The 22660-nt window shown below is 40.4% G+C and overlaps 1 protein-coding gene across 1 annotated transcript in view; it reads left to right on the forward strand.

Annotated features, from left to right (window-relative positions):
- The window catches only part of LRP2 (LDL receptor related protein 2), a 200401-nt gene that overhangs the window by 134710 nt on the left and 43031 nt on the right, over positions 1-22660 (forward strand). The window contains exons 46-57 of the mRNA XM_059704195.1: positions 1121-1240; positions 4268-4399; positions 6120-6321; positions 10356-10651; positions 11536-12052; positions 13224-13376; positions 13850-14020; positions 16950-17173; positions 19164-19341; positions 20309-20505; positions 21489-21734; positions 22435-22563. Coding sequence (XP_059560178.1) covers positions 1121-1240; positions 4268-4399; positions 6120-6321; positions 10356-10651; positions 11536-12052; positions 13224-13376; positions 13850-14020; positions 16950-17173; positions 19164-19341; positions 20309-20505; positions 21489-21734; positions 22435-22563 — 2565 coding nt within the window. The remainder of the gene's footprint in view (positions 1-1120; positions 1241-4267; positions 4400-6119; positions 6322-10355; positions 10652-11535; positions 12053-13223; positions 13377-13849; positions 14021-16949; positions 17174-19163; positions 19342-20308; positions 20506-21488; positions 21735-22434; positions 22564-22660) is intronic.

The following is a 22660-nucleotide window of genomic DNA, read 5'->3' on the forward strand; positions in this document are numbered from 1 at the left end:
TAGGGTGGGGGAGTCCCGCTGGTGTGCCTGGCCAGCCTGGGTGAGGGACTGAGGACCGTTTGCAGGCTGGCCACAGCCCCTTCAGGGTGGGGGTTCATACTGGGGGGCCTGGCCAGACTGGGTGAGGGGCTGAGGGCCATTTTCAGGCTGGCCACAGCCCCTTCAGGGTGTGGGGGGGTTCCCCCTGGGGTGCCTGGCCAGCCTGGGTGAGGGGGGGGGCTGAGGGCTGTTTTCAGGCTGGCCACGCTACAGGCTGAAAGCAGGTATCTGGGATTTATTTATCTTCTATAATTGAAACTTTGTAGCCTTGAGCGGAGCTGGGGCCAGCCAGGGCAGGCGGGAAGCTTGGCTTCCTCCATCGCTGGGGCAACTGAAGCCTCCTGCTCGCTCCAGCTCCGTGGCTGCCGCTATCTTTGTGATGGAGTGATGGTTAATTTGCATATTACTCTTTTATTAGATAGGATAATGGGACAAAGCAAGGAAGCTTGTAGATCAGAAGAATGATAAGACTTGATTCTGGTTTATACCCACATAACAATCTAGAAAATACATTTGACCAGAGCTACCTACAGTTAATTGAGAAAAGAACCAACATTCAAACATAGGTAGAATCATTTTACTCAGATAAAAGCCCCATATACCAAGATGAATAAGAGCAGAACTTTGCTAACTCTCTAGAATGATGGTTTAACATGGCTAACGATTGTGTATGGGTGAGCTCAGGTATGGTTATATTGCTGTTTTTGCTTTTAATTATTATTTCAATAGAATTTAACTTTATATTATCACAGAAAACATAGAAACAAGTCTTTTCTTACATAATTTGTGATTTCATGTATCAAAGGGATAGTTATTTGGTATTTCTAACAAATATAATTTATTTGGGGATTTATGGAATCCAGGAAAAATATTCCAGAACATTGGGCAGTATGTTTGCCTTCTCTCTCCCCTACCCTCCATCCCCATGGAAAGTGCATATACAAAATCCCATTTCCTAGGCCTCAGCCTCCTTTCTTGGCAACTGTTTATTCAGTTGAGACATATAGGCAGGTTGTTAAGATTGATGAGAAGAAGCTGGTGTTTTGTTCATGGGTTTTATCTTCTTTCTCTTCTCCTACAGCCAGTCACTCGTGTAGCAGCAGTGAGTTCCACTGCACATCTGGACCCTGTATTCCTCACCATTGGTATTGTGATCAAGAAAGAGATTGTCTTGATGGCTCTGATGAACCTGCCACTTGTGGTAAGAGAGTAGGCAAGCATGAAAAGCATGACGATGCAGCTAGAGAAACTCTTCCAAGTACTTTAAACACAAATGACAGTTGTGGCTGCTTAATGTTCCCATGTCCTGCTCCTGCTCTCAGCTGAGATGCTGCAATCACTCAGCAAACATTCATTAAAAATGTGTTAGTGCAGTGCATGGTGTGGGCTGCTGCTTGACAATGATGAAATAAGATTATGTTGGTGATGCACCTAATATGGTGCCTGGCTTGGAGAGCTTATTAATTTAAATTGACTCTGGATTGGGATTTCTGAATTTGGTTGCGTTTTGACCCATATGACTGTGGGAGGATACAAAAGTGATTGGAATCATCACATACATGGGCAAGGGGAATATTATGGTCACATATCCTCTTCTTCTTCTGCCCATGTACCAGCTTATGATAAGGTCTCATAGCCATCTGAGCTTTCCAAGAAGTTCCAGGGACGCTTTTGTTTTCCTAGACCCTTTTGTGCTTGTTTACTGCGTGGAGGCTGCTATTTACTTTTGCAAATTCCAATCTATATTTCTGTACATTTTTAAAAACATAATTGTAAAATTATGTTTTAGATTCAATATTTTACATTGATTCAATATTTTACATTGATTTTTTAAAATCTGTCAAATCATATTTTTAAATAGCAGTCAGAAAACTATGCCCACAGGCCAACCTCCTGTCTTTATAGAAAAAGTTGTATTAGAATGTGGTCACATATTGTCTATGGCTTCTTTTGTGCTACAGTGGAGTGTCAAGTAGGTGAGACACAGACCATATGGCCTATAAGCCTAAAATATTTACTGGCTGGTTAAGAGAAAGTTTGTGACCCTTGTTATGTTGTCTTTATACTCTTTTTTAATGGCCCTATAATATTCCCCTGATTATCACTGAGTTAATCGCCTCTATTTTAAGCATTTAGATTTCTTACATTTTTCCTCTATTATAAATATCACTGAAAGCTGTAGCCAGTTTGGCTCAGTGACAGAACATCAGCCTGTGGACTGAAGGGTCCCAGGTTCGATTCCTGTCAAGGGCACATGCCCAAGTTGTGGGCTCCACCCTCAGTGGGAGGTGTGCAGGAGGTAGCTGATCAATGATTCTCATCATTGGTGTTTCTCTCTCTCTCCTTTTCTTTCTGAAATCAATAAAAATATGTTTTAAAAAACACCACAGCAGTAGATACCATTCTATATAAAACTTTTATTTTGTGGATATTTTCTTAGGACCATTCACATAATTTTGTAGCTGAATTGAGAGGATTTTCTATTCCTATATTTTCTCTCAGGTTTAAATTCTGTGGCTGATAGTTGGAGAGTGATTATTTGAAATTCTCTGCCAAGTTCTTTTTCCCAACACTGAAAGTCTTGTAGGAAACAAAGGCCACATAATGTTTTGAGGATCCATAAATAAAATAATGGAGTTCCATATTTATGGAAACCAAAGTCATAGTAATAGTTTGTACCAACTGCCTGACATTTAAATGAATACATTCTCATATCATGCAGTGGTGTTATTTTTAAGAAATAATAATATGTATATATATATAAAAAAGTAAAATTCACATTTCTTCACCCTTCTTCAATACTCTTCCTCTCCAGAGATAATCACTATTAAGGGTGGGTGTCATCTTACATTTACCCACACATCCTGAGAGATAGTTAAAAAACACAAATGGGTCCTAACCGGTTTGGCTCAGTGGATAGAGTGACGGCCTGTGGACTGAAGGGTCCCAGGTTCGATTCCGGTCAAGGGCATGTACCTTGGTTGCAGGCACATCCCCAGTAGGGGGTGTGCAGGAGGCAGCTGATCAATGTTTTTCTCTCATTGATGTTTCTAACTCTCTATCCTTCTCCCTTCCTCTCTGTAAAAAATCAATAAAATATATATTTTTTAAAAAACACACAAATGAGATCTTACTATATACATTTTTCTGCAATTTGCCCTACTTTTTTTTTTTTTTTTTTTAGCTTAACAACATCTTGTCACCATGTTAGCACATATAAACTTACCTCATTTCTTTGCACTGTTGAATATTACTCTCAAGTATGGATGTTCCATGTTTCTTTTATCTCTTTCCTAGCTGATGGACATTTAGGTAGTTTTCATTGGTTTTATTTTGAAAAATAATGCTGGAATGCATATTGTGGGAGAGAAAGAAAATTTTCTCTACCCTTATAAGTTCTTTTGGCTGGTCTAATAAATTTACATGGCATAGATTATTAACAGGAAATAACCAGATTTAATTGCATACCTATGTATGGGAACCCCATATACTCGAGAGAGGTTTAGAGACAGAAAGTGAAAATGAGGTATATATGGTATTCTGAGCTAAGGATGAGAGGGAAAGGTTCTTGGAGCTTCAGAGGGTAGGAAAGTCATACAGAAAATGATAAAAAGAGTATTTATGCAGTAATCAGAAGTTTGCTCTACCTTATGGATAGGTCTTAAATGTTATTTCTGGTGATAACTGTTATTATAGCCAAGGGCCCCCCCAATTTATTTAAAGGAGAGGTAAAAGGTTTTTCTTGAGTCCCTAGGGTCTCAGTTGCCTTCAGCTTAAAATAACCCACATGCCAAAGAAGCACATCTCAGAGAGGCCTGTTCTGAACCCCTTCGTCATCCTTTTAGAAACCTCTTTGCGCGAATGTGGGAAGATTCTTATGGGCTAGCTTTCTAGATGTGGTATTGCTGTGTCAAAGGCGATGTCTCTTCAAAAGACTGTACCAATTTACACTCCTTTTTACCAGCTTATAAAAGGTCCTATTTCTTCTTACTGTTATCTCTGTGCTGTATTTTAAATAAAATAAAATTTTCTTTTGCCCTAGGCTAATTTTGTGGGGTTCCTGGTTTACGAGTCCATGATAACGTGGTTAGTTGAGTAGGAACATGTGGGCATATGATTAAAGAATTTGAAGCAGTGTTCTAGACCCATGCTATAGCAGCCTTCTTTCATGGTTACTGGACTGCAAATTGTTCTTTTCACCGAGGGTGCTTTTTATTTTTGTCTGTAGTGTACCCTGAGTCAACATGCTTGAGTGATGAGTTCAAGTGTGACAGTGGGAGGTGCATCCAAACAGAATGGATCTGTGATGGTGATAATGACTGTGGGGACATGAGTGATGAGGATGAAAGACACCACTGTGGTAAGTGCAACCAATGAGTGCAATTCTTTGATATCATGTACTTAAGTGCTTTTAAAAGATGAAAAATGATTTTAAATTTTATTTTCTTACTCTTCCATTTAGCTGAGGGACATAATGTCCTGCATTTCTAGAACAGATTAGGAGAATTCTGTTTACCACACTTAAAATTAATAGCAGCTTTTACAGTGTAGCAATTAATGATGCCTCCAGTTTAATTTATTTCCTTAGAGCAGTGATTTTCAACCTTTCATCTCATGGCATACCTAAACTACTAAAATTCAACTGACCTGACAAAAAAGTAGGCCTAATTTTGATTCATTCACACTGGATGGCTATTGTTGTATTGGCTCTTTAAAAAATATGGCCATTTTAAAATTTGACAATCTAAGGGAAAAGAGGTCAGTGCCCCTGACCAAATAGCCAGGTACTGTGTATTTTAAAATTCTTTCAGCACACCAGTGTGCCATGGTACACCAGTTGAAAATAGCTGCCTTAGAGCTGTTATTTGGAGAAGGGCTATTGAACAGACTATGGAACACCATTTTTCATTACCAATAGAGCATGACTAACTCTTAGCTAAGGTGTCTTTCTATGGTAGAACAATGGCTCCCTGATGTTTACATTTGATCATAACTTCATGTCAGTGACTTTGGTGGTCCATAGCTCCACAAACACTCCATTCACTGAAATGGGTGTTTGGAGCTGCACAAACATGGATTACAACATGTGCTTTTCTCCCAACTCCCTTCACCAAGACCCCCTAACTTTTGTCTCCCATTCACCCACAATAAGACTAAGTAAAACAGCTGTTCTTTTATATGGAGGCATTAATGACTATATAATTCACCTCACCTCTTTCCTAACAGGGTCATGGTCTCTGATGCTCTTGTCCTCCTATATACTCTAATTCTACTTCAAGTGGTAGCTATAATATAGTTTAAAAAGCACTACATTTGGAGAAAAAAAGACCTAGATAGGTTTGAAGCCCCAGCTAGCCCTTTGGAAAGTTCTATGGCTTTGAGCCATCTAGTTAACCATCTTGAGTTTTAATTTTCTCATCTGTAGAATTCACATAAAAATGCTTATCTCACATTGTGTTTGTGTGGTTACGCTTTGTAAACTAAAAATGTTACCAAATGTAAGGCATTGTTTTGGTATCCACTTAACAAAATGGGAGTCTTTCTCTGTAGCCCTAAGGGAAAAATATGATGTTAATTTTATGGAAAACTGAGATTTTTATTATGTTTATTTCTTCTGGAAAAAAAAAATCCAAGGTCCAAAGCAATTAAAATGGAATTTTGGAAGTATTTTTATTATGGTCTGTTATTACCATAGCAATATGATTTGTTGGCCTTTTTTCTCCTAATTTCCTTTCATCCCTTAGACCCGTGGTTAGCAAACCGCGGCTCGTGAGCCACATGTGGCTCTTTGGCCCCTTGAGTGTGGTTCTTCCACAAAATACCACGTGCAGGCGCACACGTACAGTGCAATTGAAACTTCATGGCCCATGCGCAGAAGTCGGTATTTTGTGGAAGAGCCACACTCAAGGGGCCAAAGAGCCGCATGTGGCTCGTGAGCCGTGGTTTGCTGAGCCGCAGTTTGCCGACCACTGCCTTAGACTATTAAGTAACATAAAATAAGAGAAATAATGTTTTGGAGAGGATTTGTCTGCTAGAATGAGCTCTCATGTAGTTTCTGATCTGTGTGTGCTTTGTTTCAGAGAGACACAGATGCTCAGGCTCTGAGTTTCTCTGTGTAAACAACGTGCCTCCATCCAGGAGGTGCATTCCCCAGTCTTGGGTGTGTGATGGCGACGCAGACTGTACTGATGGCTATGATGAGCGGCAGAACTGCACCCGGGGGTCTTGCTCTGGAAACGATTTCATCTGTAATGATGGACAGTGTATCCCTGACTCCTACAGGTGAATTGGGGATTAAAAATTTCCCCCAAAACCTAAAACATCCATGGGGCTAGAGCTGACTTATCCATTAGGCATGGTGGCTTCAGTGGTCTATGAAAATGTTTAGATTTCTTTTAAAACCAGAAGGAAAAACAGAGACATTTTAAATCAAGGAAAGAATTTTAATCCTATATAATAAAGAGGTAATATGCAAATTGACCATCATGCCCACACACAAGATGGCCGCCCCATGTGGTAACAAGATGGCGGCCACAAGATGGCTGGCAGGGGCGGGCAGTTGTGGGAGATCAGGCCAGCAGGGGAGGGCAGTTAGGGGTGACCGGGCTGGCAGGGGAGGGCAGTTGTGGGGGACTGGGCCTCCAGGGTATGGCAGTTAGGGGTGACCAGGCTGGCAGGCAGAAGTGGTTAGGGGTAATCAGGCAGGTGAGTGGTTGGGAACCAGCAGTCCCGGATTGTGAGAAGGATGTTGGACTGCCTGTAGGATCAGGCCTAAACCGGTAGTCGGACATCCCCTGAGGGGTCCCAGATTGGAGAGGGTGCAGGCTGGACTGAGGGACACCCCCCCCCCACCCCCCAGTGCATAAATTTTATGCACCAGGCCTCTAATATATAATATTAATATACATATCTGCCTTTATACCAATGTTATTATTAAATATAACTTTAACTATTTTATGAAGGAAAGGGCTCATGAAAATGCAAGTGCTTAGGGCTCATGAAAGACATCATGTGACCTTGCACAGGGGCCTGGGATATGAATGAAGTAGACTTGATATAAGAAAACTTTTTCCTTAAAGCAGATGACCCTCTTGATTTTCCATTTGGAATAGAGGCATGGGGGTAAGAAATGCTTCACTTTCTTCTTTGCTATATGAGAAAAATGAGTTGCAAGTAGGATGATAAATGGAGCTTGGCCCTTGGGCTCAGAGTAGGGGAGACAACAGCAAGAGACAGGTGAGGTGAATGAGAGCATATGCTCCAGCACTCAGCATTGTGCAGAAGCGGCAGGAGAGCCAGGCCGCCTATGCTCTCTCTCTCTCTTTTTTTTAAGAGAAGTCGGAAATCTGGATTTTCATATGAAATATTCAGATTTTTCAATGCTGGAAACAAGTTTTAAATTTATAACACTGTGTAAATCAGACTCAGCTCACAGCCTGCAGTTTGGGGGAACTTGTCCTATAATATTATGGTGTTTGATTTCTCATTATTTTCTCCAAAATGAGCAATTCAAAAAGTTTCTATTTTTTTGTGTGTGTCCTAAGATCTCATTATCTTCACTTAGCAACTTTTTAGATAGGGAAATAGAGAAGAAATATGATATACAGGTTTCAATCCTGATGGAGTAGGAGAATAGTAAGAACATTAAAATAAAATAGCAGAGTCCAGAAGGGACTTTGCTCAAGATGGATGGTGAGTTTGATGTATTCGGATTTCCTGAGGTGAAAATATGTATTCGGCATTCAGACACACGGAACTGGAGCTAAGAAGAGATATTGCACATGTATATTGAGAGAACAAGATCTGTCAGCTCACAGCCTGCTAGGAGAGGAGACAGAAAAGATATATGAAGCTTCCCAAGGTCAGAGCAGCAGAGCTCCTGGGACTGTTTGCTGAGGGGCAAGCAGCCCTGGAATATAGCAGGGCGCAGAACCATGCGCTGACGATGGTGGTGCCGAGGAAGCCGGAGAAGGTGAAGTCATCCTGTGAAGGTTGTGAAAGGAGCAGGGACTTGACATTATGACTAAAAATGGTAGTGATTAAAGAAGTAGATAAAAGTTGTCTAAAAAGTGTCCTCTTATGGGATGACTCATCCCCCAGTGGAGCCAATACGGGCGTTGTGTTGAGGTGGCGGTTTGAATACTGACAACCTGCAGACGTCAGGAGGCAGAGCTGTCTCCTTTCTTTAGTGAACTTGCATTTAAATCTGCTTTGTGTATATTTAACTTATACGGATGTGATCTTCAGATGCTGTCTTTGTGCAAGGAAGTGAATAATCTTTATATTTTCTCCCTATTTGCTCAAGATTTATGTTGTACTGATATTTGGTTCTTCTGAATCCAATTAATATTTAATACCATCAGTCTTGCATATATTCTGAAAACCCAGGCATAGGATCTAGGGAATAAAATTATATCAGTTCTTAAGTTATTCTAGGTTATTTCACTTCCTTTCTGGGCTTTCTGAGCTCTGCCTTCATTATTACTATGAACTAGCCTCTAACTTACCTGCCCTACCAGACAACTGATTTCATTCATCTTTTCTTCCTTCCTCTCTTTTTTTTCTCCCCTGAGCCTTCTGAGTTGCTTTTGACAAGGGCTATGGTAGAAGAGAAAAGATACTATTTGTCTGGAAACTTGAGCTATAGGGTCTAAAATAGCTCCAAATTTGTTTGCCTGGAGTGCCAGGAGCCTCCACTAAGTACATTGTGAATGTGCACATTTTTGCTTACTTGTCAGAATGTCTACCTCCCCATTTGGCACAGTGGTCATATTTCCTATTGATTTTTTTTCCTCTTGACTCATTACTGATGTTGGCTGAAGAACCTAGATATGACTAAGTTGTGAGCAGCTCACTGGAATACAGACATACAATTGTGTCTAAAAACCTGGTGATTTGCTTGCCTAAGCGACTTACTTTTTCCTCTTGAATTGCATCTAAACAAGAGGAAAGAAAGCATTGGTATCTTAAATCATTTGGAAATGAGTTAAATAGCTCTCAGAGGAGACCAAATGGGGCTGAGCCAGCTTGCATTGATTGTAGCTTTCTTTACAGTTACATGTTCACATTTTGGTATAAATCACATTGGCAGTGCCCTAGGTTTGTGGATGAGAGTGCTAATTAGAAGACTTGACCATAGAGCCATTGCAAAATTGACCACATTCATCTTTGATACCTTAACGTCTTATAATGCTCTGCTTCCAACTCCTAGGCTCTTTTATGAATTGTCAAACATTATTTCTGCCTATCCTTATTCAAGATGCTTTTATACTTATGATGAGTTTTGTTACTGTTAGCAGGGCCCCCTTCAGTAATTATGACTTTCATGGGATCTTGGAACAATGTAGAGGAGAAAGAATCGTCTGGCTCACAGAGTTGTAGGAAATTTTATTGTCTTCATGATGCCTAGGAACGTTGGATCCCAAAATAGCTTCTAGAACTATGAAATGCTTTTTTTCCTTTGACAGTAGTCCATGCTAACCTACTAGTTTTTCATCTTTCCCATAGTCATTACTATTCTCATCTCATGGTAGGTGGCAGGAGTATTACAATGAAAGATGGAAGTAACACGACTGCTAAACATTATTTCAATTGGAAGATATGTGTTCTTAGAGGACACATCAAATAATATCATCATTTATAATATACTAGAGGTTCACAAGATTCATGCATGGATAGGGTCCCTAGGCCTGGCTGGTGATCAGGGCCGATCTGTGGAGCTACCAGTGGGGCGATCGGAGGGGGGATTGGGGCCTGCTGGCACCTGCTGTGGCGGGCTGGGGGCAGCTCCTGCATTGAGTGTCTGCTCCCTGGTGGTCAGTGCATGTCATAGCGACTGGTTGTTCCGCTGGTTGTTCCACCCATTCGGTCAATTTGCATATTAGGCTTTTATTATAAAGGATAGCACTCATCCTATGAGTATCTACTTGAGTGTCAGCACTTCTGGCATATGGCTACCCAGGACATTTCTTATGCCCATATGCTGACTCATTATCTGATGAATGGGTATTTTGAACACCAAAATTATAAAAGTTGTATTTAATTAATTTATCAACTGGGGAAAAATGAATGCAATTTTAAAAATAGCTATAGGCCCACATTTCCAATGGTAACAACCAGCATCTGGGGAAGTTGTGTGGAGTGCTAACTATTATATTCCTCAGTTGCTGGAGATTGGTGGGTGGATGAAGATTCTGGTAGAGGGAGACTAATAACATTGGAGATATTGTTATTGAAATGTTCAACCTGGTGTTCAGGTAGAAGAAATAGTTGAGACTTGTCAACCTCTGCAAGAGTTGTACTGGGTCTCCTAACAGGTGTGACCGGCACAATGACTGTGGTGACTACAGTGATGAAAGGAACTGCTTATACCCCACCTGCAATCAGAATCAGTTTACCTGTCAGAATGGGTTCTGCATTTATAAAACCTACGTCTGTGATGGGGTTAATGACTGTAGAGATGATTCTGACGAGCTGGAGCACTTGTGCCATGTCCCTGAAACCACATGCCCCCCTCATCAGTTCAAGTGTGATAATGGGAATTGCATCGAGATGGTGAAAGTCTGCAACCACCTAGATGACTGTTCAGACAACAGTGATGAGAAAGGATGTGGTGAGTATATAACAGAAGATTTGGGAAAAGGAAAATGGAGAGACTGAATATAGAGTCTCAACCCTTTATGACTTATCAGGACTTTCCAGTCTGTTCTTTAAGTAGAAAATTACCAGAACATTACTATTTCTTGTCTATCAAAGGGAAGGAAGGATTACTCAGTACATAAGGTTAGTGCACAAATGTTTCTGGACTTATTTGTCAGTTAGGCAGTTAATTACAGAGAACAGAAGATGAGCACAGTCAGACCATCAGTAGCTAACAGCATTGATTCTCTTTGAATCCTTGGAATGACCTGCTACCTGAGCTTGCCCCTCTGCTGGGATTTCTTAGCCTGTTCTTCATCTTCATCCTCAGGTGATTGAAGGAGAGAGTTTTAACCTCCTCCTCACTCCAACCCCCACAAGTCAACTACTTTAGAATTTATAAAATATAAGATTAATAAGAACCCACTCTCCTCCCTGTGTAGATAGTTTCGTTAGTTTGGCCATGTGTCACAGGCCAAAGGCCCACCCAATGGAGTGCTGGGTGGCTCATCCATGAGAGCCAAATGTGTGCATCTCTTCCCAGATACCAGTGGCCTGAAATTGGCCATGGCATGAGTAGCCGCATCACTGAAATGGAAGATGCTACATATCGGTATAGGATTCAGAGTCAAACTTAAGCTTGTTAGTTGTATTAGTTGTTAGAATCATTGGTAAAGTGATTAAGTTGGAGAGGAAATTGAAAAAACTAATCTATGGCCTTGAGAATTCCCGTATTATCTGTCTATATTTAGCATGATTAAGAATTGGTGCTTCAGAGTGGAAATGTTGACTTTGGGCCATTATGGTGAATCCACTGTTGACATTTTATGTTCTCTAATAACTTTGTTTTATCTCCAGGCATTAACGAATGCAATGACCCTACACTCAGTGTCTGCGACCATAACTGCACAGACACCTTAACCAGTTTCTATTGTTCTTGTCGTCCTGGTTACAAGCTTATGTCTGACAAGCGGACTTGTGGTGATATTGATGAATGCAAGGAGACGCCTTTTGTTTGTAGCCAGAAGTGTGAGAACACAATGGGCTCTTACATCTGTAAGTGTGCCCCAGGCTACATCCGAGAACCAGATGGAAAGAGCTGTCGGCAAAACAGTAACATCGAGCCCTATCTCATATTCAGCAACCGTTATTATTTGAGAAACCTAACTATAGATGGCTCCTTTTACTCCCTCATCTTGCAAGGACTGGGCAATGCTGTGGCGTTGGATTTTGACCGAGTAGAAAAGAGATTATACTGGGTTGATATAGAGAAAAGCATCATCGAGAGAATGTTTCTGAATAAGACAAACAGGGAGACAATCACGAAGCACAAACTACCAGGTGTAGAAAGCCTGGCTGTAGACTGGGTTGCCAGGTAAGAAAACAGGAGTTTTTTAAAAGTTAAAAAGAATTTTTTTAAAACATTTCTAACATATGTTTTCTTTTTAACAGGGAGTTGATCTTTTTCAACTTGGTTAATATGTGGATACATTTAATGCCTCTGCATATTTTTTTTTTCCTGTTGTGTACCTAATACTTAAATGGGATACCACAGAACCTAAAATCTAGTGATTTTCAGAATGTATGCTATCATTTTTTGGGGAGGGGTATCACAAATGAGAAGGGTGCTCTGTTATTCCTGGCCACTCAGTTAACTAGAGATGATGTTAAAGGATGATTCATGCACTCACTGGTAATTTCAGTCACTGTGGAGTGGACCAGGCCCTGGGGGTACTGAGCAGCCCTGCTATCCTGAGTTCACAGTCTGTCTTATCTCACTAGTCATTCCCAGACTGGGCTGATTACAAAATAGCAGAAAGCTAACCTGAAACTTTTGTTTTGAGATAGTCCTAGAAACTTTAAGGTAAGCTAGGGATATTTTAATTAAACTTTATAGAGTCAGCAACACTTCCTGACACCTCTGTTGAATGTTGAATCTGTCAGATACTCAGCAGCATAAAGTAGTTGGCTTTGTGGTTAACAGATTGGAGCAGGACCATATCTGCTAATGTTATGCCACCATCAGCCCAGTCCTACAGAGGACTCTTCCACTTCTCTATTTGACAACCTTAAGGGTAAAGATCCTAAAATGGGGATGAGGGAGTTTGCTCCCTAGTTCTACCTACGTAGTAGCTGGCCTGCCATAGGTGCTCAATAAGTGCCTGCTGAATAATTAATAAAACATTGACTGTGAATATGTGTATTTTATGGCCCTACCAGGTGTAAAAAAAGCAGAGCAATTAATGATTTGCAGGAATAGAACTAAGTATTAAGAAAGTAAAGCCAGAATCCTTGTGTGAGGTGTGGCCCCAGAATTTCCTATGTGACATCATCTTAAAGGTGGAATTGTAGCACATATTTCATCTTTCATTACCCCATTGTAGGAAGGTCAACTTTTCCTCTTTGCCCTTGTTTGCCTGGGGAAAAGTGCCTCCTAAGAATTGTATGTGTGATTCCAGGGTAGTTTGGATAGGAAGTTGGGTGGTTAACTGCACTGTTTCACAAACAAAATGTCTGCATGAGTAACTCCGGGCTCTCCATTTCAGAAAACTTTACTGGGTGGATGCCTACCTGAAGTGCCTCTCTGTCTCCGACCTTGATGGTCGATACCACCGCAGGCTGGTCGAACACTGTTTGGATGCCAACAACACCTTCTGCTTTGATAATCCCAGAGGAATTGTCCTTCACCCTCAATATGGGTATTGTCTCCCTGTAATCTTGGGCTCTTCTTTCATGCCCTTATTCTGCCTCTGTTATCTCAAGGCCAATATCTTGCTGGGATTTGTCTCCTGCTTTTTCTACCTGGTAAATGGTTTAGTAGCATGGCTTATTCAAATAATATTCATGAGCTTTTCTGTTTTCATTGTCATGACTCATTATTTCACTTTTTAAGTCACATGTTTTGGTTGCATGAAAAAAAAAATAGTAAAAAGAAAAAATAACCCACCTTTACTGGAATTTCCCTTCCAAGTCCACTGAAATCCCCAGTTATCATGTTCATTCTTGAGCATTATCTGTATATCTTCCCCCTTTAGATTATTTTCTATTAGTTCTCTTTTCTTAGGATAGTTTTTTTAGAATGTAAACTTTATCTAATTGGAAAAGAGCCATGTCTTTTGGCTGTTGACTTCTTTTGGCTTCAGGAACTGACCCTTTGTGTTTGCTCCAACAGGTATGTCTACTGGGGAGACTGGACCCGCAGGGCATACATTGGGAGAGTAGGCATGGATGGAGTCAATAAATCTGTGATTATCTCTACCAAGATAGCGTGGCCCAATGGCCTCACCATTGATTACACCAATGATCGACTCTATTGGGCAGATGCTCACCTGGGTTACATTGAGTACGTATACAGAAAAGAATAAAGCAAACTGGGTAACTGTTTATGCCAAACACCAGGACATGTGTTGCCAGGCAGCTTCTAATTGGCCTGTGAATTGGAGATCACTCTGAGGTCACTTCTATCTAAAACTGCCCATAGGCAATTCACTGAGCTCTGTGGTATGCTACAATAGAAGGAGAGTGAATTTTGAAGTCATACAGATCAGGTTTTTGTCCTGGTGCTTTCTTTTTTTTGTTTTCTTTTTGTTTTCACATCTAAAAAAGTGGAGCTAGTCATCTCTCTTCTATGATAGTTTAGTGCTCAATCTATCCTAATTCCTTATCCCTTTATTTTGCTCTTCCCTCCCAAATACAGGGTTAATAAATACGTTTTAGCATGTGAAAAAAGAACAAAGTGTTAAAAAGATTTTCCCTGATATAACTTTAATGCATTCATTGATAAGTAAATTGATGTGTTTTATATAGCCTTAGAATTTGTTGACGTTTATTCAATATGATAATGCATTCAAATCATTCTAGTAAAAGCAATTAAAAAGTGTTAAATATTATACTGTTCAATGAAAAATACTCATTGTAAAAAGGGTAATATCCTTTCTTAACCAACCAGTACATGTTTATTTTGGGGCATTGTTAGTTATGTTCTAGGTCAGTGATGGCGAACCTTTTGAGCTTGGTGTGTCAGCATTTTGAAAAACCCTAACTTAACTCTGGTGCCGTGTCACATATAGAAATTTTTTGATATTTGCAACCATAGTAAAACAAAGACTTATATTTTTGATATTTATTTTATATATTTAAATGCCATTTAACAAAGAAAAATCAACCAAAAAAGTGAGTTCGCGTGTCACTTCTGACACGTGTGTCATAGGTTCGCCATCACTGTTCTAGGTGGACTGTAGTAATGTCTTCTGGGTAAACATTTATGAACAGGTACCCAGATACATTCAATAGGCTGTTACATTCAAAAGCATAGAATTGTCATTAACTCAATAGAATTATTTTAAAAGGCCTTTAAAGATTTTGTCATTCTTTTCAATTTATTTTACTGCCAAAGTCAGTGTGGAAATGTTTGAAGTTCTCCCATTCCATGTTCTCTTGGGAACATGCCATTAAGAAGGGAAGAATACGTGGCACACATTCTAGTGCTCTATCCTGTGCTCATGGCAGACATAGTTAATCATAGTTAACTGGGACAGTTCCTTACACTTCTCCCCTGTTGACTCATGAGATGAAGACTCTTTGGGATTCCTATCCTAGAAAGCAGAGGACACTGAATTGTTTTGATAGGCTATGCCACCAACCTCTGCTTCTCTCTAACACCTGTTTTGAGCTCAGTGGAATTACCTTAATGATTTTAGTTTTAAGATATGTTTAGGGGTCAGTAGGAAAGGACTTGTAGGTTCTTCTTAGTCCTTTAGGACTTGTAGGTTATTTTTGGTCTTGAATGTTTGGAGGTTTAACTGAAATAGACAGTGTACACATAGTATTTTAAGGAGTTTTAAAGGCATAAAGGAATTTTTTAGCTACTTAATATTCTGCTCCCTTTTTTATAAAATTTGTGTAGCTGGGTTCTAAAATTGAGGCAGTAGGTTACTGCTTAAACGTCCAATCTTAATATCAGGCACTGTGATCTGGGAATGAATGAATCTTTAATATTCATGTAGCCATTTTGACTTGATCAACTCTTGGAGAGGTAGCAATGCCTGTGTTGAGAAGTACATTTCATGGACTACATAAGTAAACACATTTTTATGGAACATATAATTCATTCTTGAACATGTTGGGATGTGTTATCACATATCCTTTGGAGAAGTGTCTATTCAGATCCTTTGCCCACAGATAGTGATTAAGTTCTGGTTATTTATCTACAGTCTTATTAACAGAGGCTAAGGAGGTCTTCAACTTTTTTTATAAGTTACCATCAATCATGGTGTTTTGGAGAGTATTTCTGACATCACATGGCTAGCATTATCAAGTTTCTTAGTTGCTAGCTCATTTCACCTCCTGTTTGAGTTTTTAGAGTTAGCTCCAAAATTTAAAAATACTTAAAATATCAATATTCTGATAGACTTGCCCTAACTGGTTTGGCTCAGTGGATAGAGTGTCTGCGGACTGAAGGGTCCCAGGTTCAATTCTAGTCAAGGGCACATGCCCAGGTTACAGGCTTTATCCCCAGCAGGGGGTGTGCAGGAGGCAGCCAATCGATTATTCTCTCTCATCATTGATGTTTCTATCTCTCTCTCTCCCTCCTTTCCTTTCTGAAATCAATAAGAATATGTTAAAAAATTATTCTGACAGACTCAGAGAAATGAATTAGATGGAACTAGCAGGACCTAGATAGTTGGCTGTGGATGCTCTTGTGACATCTTGAAATCAGAGAACCTCCTTTGGAGGTTTATTTATCTGGAAAAGTATTCATTAATAGTGCCCAGGGGATGATTAATAATAATAAATATGCTGCCAGTATATGCATAGTCAAACCTGCAGGCCTATAATTTAATTCAGCTAGTATATGCCGCTCAGGTTATACTGAGAACCCAGCTGTCTCCTAGAACAGCTTCTCCCCCAAAATGTTCACGAGAAGGCAGAATTCCAGCTCTGTATTGTTATCCTCTGATTTCTTCCAATGACTTAGGAAACAAAACCGGTTTCATCCCAGGATATCAAAAGGATGCTTAATGGAGAACATACGATAGCTGAACTAGCTGTATGTGTAGGAAAACAGCTGTGGCTAGGAGTTTGTGATTATTTAAACTTCTCTGGCCATCCCTATTTTTAAGGCATTGCCTTTTCAACTTTTACATCCTTAGTTCAGTCGGAATATCCTTTATTTATTAAATAAAACCGTGACCTTCTGGTTCATAGGCCCATGCTCAACTAATGAGCCACACGAAGGGACTCTTTTGACTGACTTTCTTTTCCTACCCCAGGTACTCTGATTTGGAGGGCCAAAATCGACACACCGTGTATGATGGAACCCTGTCTCACCCTTTTGCTATTACCATTTTTGAAGACACTATTTATTGGACAGATTGGAATACAAGGACAGTTGAAAAGGGAAACAAGTATGATGGATCAGATAGAATGATGCTGGTGAACACAACACATAGACCGTATGACATCCATGTATATCATCCATACAGGCAGCCAATCGGTGAGTAGATGATCCAGAAGTTTGACACAGTTGCTTTAGGTTCTTGTGCATGACATTCTTGTATACTTCATCACTAGAGGCCCGATGCACGAAAATTCATGCAAGAGTAGGCCTTCCATCCCCTGGCTGCCAGTACTGGCTTCCCTCCAGCACCCAGGACCAGGGCTGCTTCCCTCTGGACCCAGCTTTGTCAGGAAGGATGACCGGAAGACATCTGGTCTAATTAGCATATTACCCTTTTATTATTATAGATTATTATAGACTAGAGGCCTGGTGCACAAAAATTTGTGCACTCGGGAAGGTATCTCAGTCTGGCCTGTACCCTCTCGCAGTCTGGGACCCCTCGGGGGATGACCACCTCCTGGCTTAGGTCCGCTCCCTGGGGGATTGGGCCTAAGCTTGCAGTCAGACATCACTCTGGCAGCCCGGGAGCCCTCAGGGGATGTCCACTTGCCAGCGGGGAGCAGGCCTAAGCTGCAGTCGGACATCCTTAGCGCTGCTGAGGAGGCGGGAGAGGCTCCCACCACCACCGCTGTACTGGCAGCCATCAACCTGGCTTGTGGCTGAGCAGAACTCCTCCTGTGGGAGTGCACTGACCACCAGGGGGCAGCTCCTGCATTGAGCATCTGCCCCCTGGTGGTCAGTGTGTGTCATAGTGACCAGTCATTCCCAGTCGTTCTGCTGTTAGGGTCAATTTGCATATAACCCTTTTATTATATAGGATAAACCTCATGATTTATAAAGGGAATGGTGTTACTTCTTAATCTTTTCTACAGAACATATGTTGAAAGCTGAGGGTATGGAATATCTTTAGAGTTTATTCCCCTCCTAAAAAGGCTGCTTATAACTCTTTTTCTTAACAGTGGCTCTATTCCTAAAAATCAATCTGGATTTTTGTGTATGGTGAGGACTAACAGTTTTTATACTCCCATATTTACTTTGTCAATTTTGGTTAAAGTACTGAAGTATTTTAAAGTGAATTAAAAAAATCGTCACATTTCAGTCTTAAATACTTAAGGAAGCACTTTTGAAAAATAAGAACATTTCCTATATAGACACAATAAATTCTAATACCTAAGAGATGTATTATAATTATATAGATGTAGTTATAACAATAATTCCTTAATACTAAGATCGATCTATTGGAATGATTGGTCTAAAAGAAATTTATAATTATAAAACATCATATATTAAATGTCAATATGCATATGACATTTGTGTGTTCTGTATTTAATGTATGTTTTGCTTGTCTTCTGGAAGGTCAAAATGTCAAGAACAACACATTTCAGTGTATCATAAGTTAGGGAACTTGTTTTTATTTATTTGTGAACTAATTTTCCCCTTCATGCAATTAAAGTCATATGATTCACAGATAGTCTAGCAAAAGTATATTTTGAGGGTATAATGGATTTTATGAGCCTGCATGGTGGTTGTGTTTTTCTAAAACATATGGTAAACTTGGAAATAAGAAAAATAATTGGAAAAATAAAGATATTCAGTATTTCTTTCTAGAAGTTAGTATTCTTCTATTATTTTTTTCAAATTAGTCTTTATTTCCAAGTGGCAGCCCAGAAAATTAGTAAAGATGCCGCTCAGTTTATCGATTCACCTCATCCTTGGCCATAATTCTGTTGCCTGTATCCTTAGAATGAGAGAATATAGCATCTGCTGGAAATTAAAACTTTAACTTAGGTTCTGGATATATGAATGTAAGCTAAGTTCCCTACCTACTCTCCAAGGTCTACCCCAAAATACCAGTGGGTATATCTCACTTCTGGTAGCATACAAATCAGTTTTCTCAAAGCACAGTGTTGCTTGTGCAGCTCTCTCATCTGTCCTATTTACGAACTTGTGGAAAAAGCATGAAACTAGGATAATGACTTTTCTTACTGAGAGGTGATGAGTTTGGTGAAGTGGGTAATCAGCTCATTTGTGCTTGATAGCCTCTCTCAGTGAATGAACATATATATTTTCTTTCTTCTTTCACTAGTGAATAATCCCTGTGGTACCAACAATGGTGGCTGTTCTCATCTCTGCCTCATCCAAGCAGGAGGGAGTGGATTCACCTGCGAGTGTCCAGATGACTTCAAGACCATCCAGCTGGTGGACAGCACGCACTGCTTGCCCATGTGCTCTAGCACCCAGTTCCTCTGTGCTAACAATGAGAAGTAAGGCTGTCTCTCCATCCCTGGGATACACATTGAACTTTAAGGCTCCAGGGGACGGGAATTTTCAAATGAATCAAGATTTTGGCTAATTAATGTGGTTCATTAGCCTCACCACAGTCTATAATTTCAGATCATTTCTTCCATGAATGGAAGGAACTTATTAACCAGTGCAAGTTTTTATATCTGTGGAAAGGAAGCAAACAATGTTATTGTTTTGTTTTGTTTTCTAATAAATTGTCCTAAGTGTCAGGGCCAATATATATTAGATATGTGTATACTGAAAAATAGCCCTCAAGAGTGACAGAAGTTCTCTTGTCTTTTGCATGTACACTGGCCTAGCTTCCTCGCTAACTCTGCCAGAGGATCCAGGGTTATAAATGCAAATTCATTTTTGATCATGTGTTTGCTGTGAAACATGGCCACAGATTATTGATGACTTGGGACTGGGTCAGAGAGTGGGGTGAGGACACGTGTTAATGCAAATCATAGCATCTAAGATTCAATGGCAGATTATTTTGATGATTAAATAAGATGTCTTAGATTAAGAATCTAGCGTATACCTATCATGACTTAGGCGCTCAACAAATGTGAGCGACCTTCAACTTCCCAACCAATATCCAATGTCTTTTATATTGCCAGGCAGACAATTCCAGACCATCACTGATACCAGAACCACAGCTCCAAATGCATACTCCACTGTTTGTTGTGGCAGAATTTAATCATCATACTCAAAGCATTTTTCCAGCATGTATCTGAATCTTAACAAACCTGTTCTATCTCATCTAATTATGTTTTCTCTGAAAATATCCCACAGTAACCAAGATTTAACTGATTCTCTTCTCAAGGCATGTGCATATCATTACTTGGAATTCAGTTTTGCCTCTTTTCTCCAGATAACCATTGAAAACTCCTCTACCCACCACTCCTGGGGCTTTGCTAAGAGAAGCGGTATATTTTCTTCGTGCAGGTGTATTCCTATCTGGTGGAAATGTGATGGACAGAAAGACTGCTTGGATGGTTCTGATGAACCCCCCACTTGCCCACAGCGCTACTGCCAGCTAGGACAGTTCCAGTGCAGGGATGGCAACTGCACCAGTCCGTACTTCCTATGTGACACTCACCAAAATTGCCCTGATGGATCTGATGAAGACCTCGTTCTTTGTGGTATGTTGAATTGCTTTATGCCTTCTTTGCTCATTTCTATAGTTGACTGTGTACAAATGATTCTGTGGGGATTTTCTGAATGTCATAAACCTTTTTATTCTTTAAATATATTTTTATTGATTATATTGAGGAAGGTAGAGGGAGAGAGAGATAGAAACATCAGTGATGAGAGAGAATCATTGATTGGCTGCCTCCTGCATGCCCTACTCTGGGGATTGAGCCTGCAACCTGTGTATGTGCCCTTGACCGGAATCGAACCCGGGACCTCCTGGTTCATAGGTGCATGCTCAACCACTGAGCCACGCCTGGCCAGGCAATGTCATAAACCTTTTAAAATCCAGTCCAATGTCCTAAGAGAAAACTCCACCCTATATCTATTTTTATAAAGGCTTTTTTTTTTTAAGAATACCTAAGGGCTTTACAAGGCAAATGGTTGAGGTAGATAGTTGAGTGTATTGGTGTTTCTTTACCATATGCTATACGTAGAATCCTCTTCGACAGCTAACACTGGGGGGAAATGAGGGTTTCCTACCCCCATATTAATCAGGACTCTCAGTTGTAATGTTTATTTATGTTTCCATTTTTAAAAAGTAAAAAAACACCGAAAAAAACCCCTCCAATCTAATAACAACATAACAACAGCAACAAACACAAAGTTTTTGTATGTTTTTTAAACACTAACTTTGAAAAACATTGTCCATTAGGGCAATAGGGACTTGGGAAGATGAAGTTAGTAGGCCATACATTTTGTATAAGTGATTCAGTCCTTATCCCCTAATTCTGCATGCAAGAAAAGATATTTAATAATTTAAGAGACGGTATAGTCAATTGCCCATGTAGTAGTACTGTTGGTAGTAAGTGCATGAGGACATAATTCCTCTAAAAATAAATTATGATTGAGTTCTCCAGGACCTATCAGCGTAAAATAGTAGCTTCTATTCCTGACACCTTCCAAGCTGATAACCAAATGCTCTTGCCTGCAGAGCACCACAAGTGTGAGTCCAATGAATGGCAGTGTGCCAACAAACGTTGCATCCCAGAAGCCTGGCAGTGTGACTCAGTGAATGACTGCGGGGATGACTCAGATGAAGACAGTTCCCACTGTGCCAGCAGGACCTGTCCTTCTGGTTATTTCAAGTGTGCCAATGGCCACTGCATCCCTCAGACCTGGAAGTGTGATGTAGACAATGACTGTGGAGACTACTCGGATGAGCCCGTCCATGAATGCAGTAAGTGCCTGTAGGAGGGGCATGGCCTGACCAGGGGCACAAAACAAGGAGAACCTCTGTGTGGATTGAGAGATGTTGAGCCTCCTGTTTCATCCCTGTGGGACACCCTTCTTGGCTTTCTCTGCTCACTCTGGCATGGCAAGACAACCTGTGGCCTGCAGGTTGAGCCAGACTCCTGTTTCTGAATGCAGTGATTTCTCCTCTTAATACATTGAATGTCTATCTGTTCAGAATATGATGATGAGAACTTCTAGTACTTTCTCATTTGAGCCTCTGAGAAATATCTGAGGTCAGGAATGTGGGTGTTACTAATTCCCATTTTACAGATGAGGAAACTGAGGTTCACATTTAATGGATGGTCATTTTTTTTATTTCGTGGCAGAGCTGACACTTCAAACCCAGTTTTATTTGGCTCTATCCACTGAGCCAAACCAGCTAGGGCTCAACCCCAGTTTTTAAATTTCAAACCCAGTCCTTTTTCTTCCCACAAAGAAAATGCAAATGAGTAATAGTAAGAGAAAACTTCCTTCCTTGGTGAACAGTTCACACCTAAAACAGACACATGTTGCCAGAGTCAATGTAGTTGATGTTGATACTCATCAGCACCATTTCCTAAATGTGACAGTGGAAGGTATTTTTTGGTGCCATTTCCTGGCAGGACTGAGACTTCGGTTTTGACATTGCTTCTTCCTCTTTTCAGTGGGCCCTGCCTATCGCTGTGACAACCATACAGAATTCAGCTGTAAAACAAACTACCGCTGTATCCCAAAGTTGGCTGTGTGCAATGGTGTCGATGACTGCAGGGACAACAGCGATGAGCAAGGCTGTGGTAGGAGGGGCTGCAGGGAAGTGGGAGGGACAAGAAAATGTAAGTGTCCAGTGCTATTATCAGAAGATGAGAGTGGATTTCCCATGTAATCTTGCCT

Source organism: Myotis daubentonii, chromosome 7 (assembly GCF_963259705.1).
Source record: "Myotis daubentonii chromosome 7, mMyoDau2.1, whole genome shotgun sequence".
In the NCBI taxonomy this organism is placed as follows: Eukaryota; Metazoa; Chordata; class Mammalia; order Chiroptera; family Vespertilionidae; genus Myotis; species Myotis daubentonii.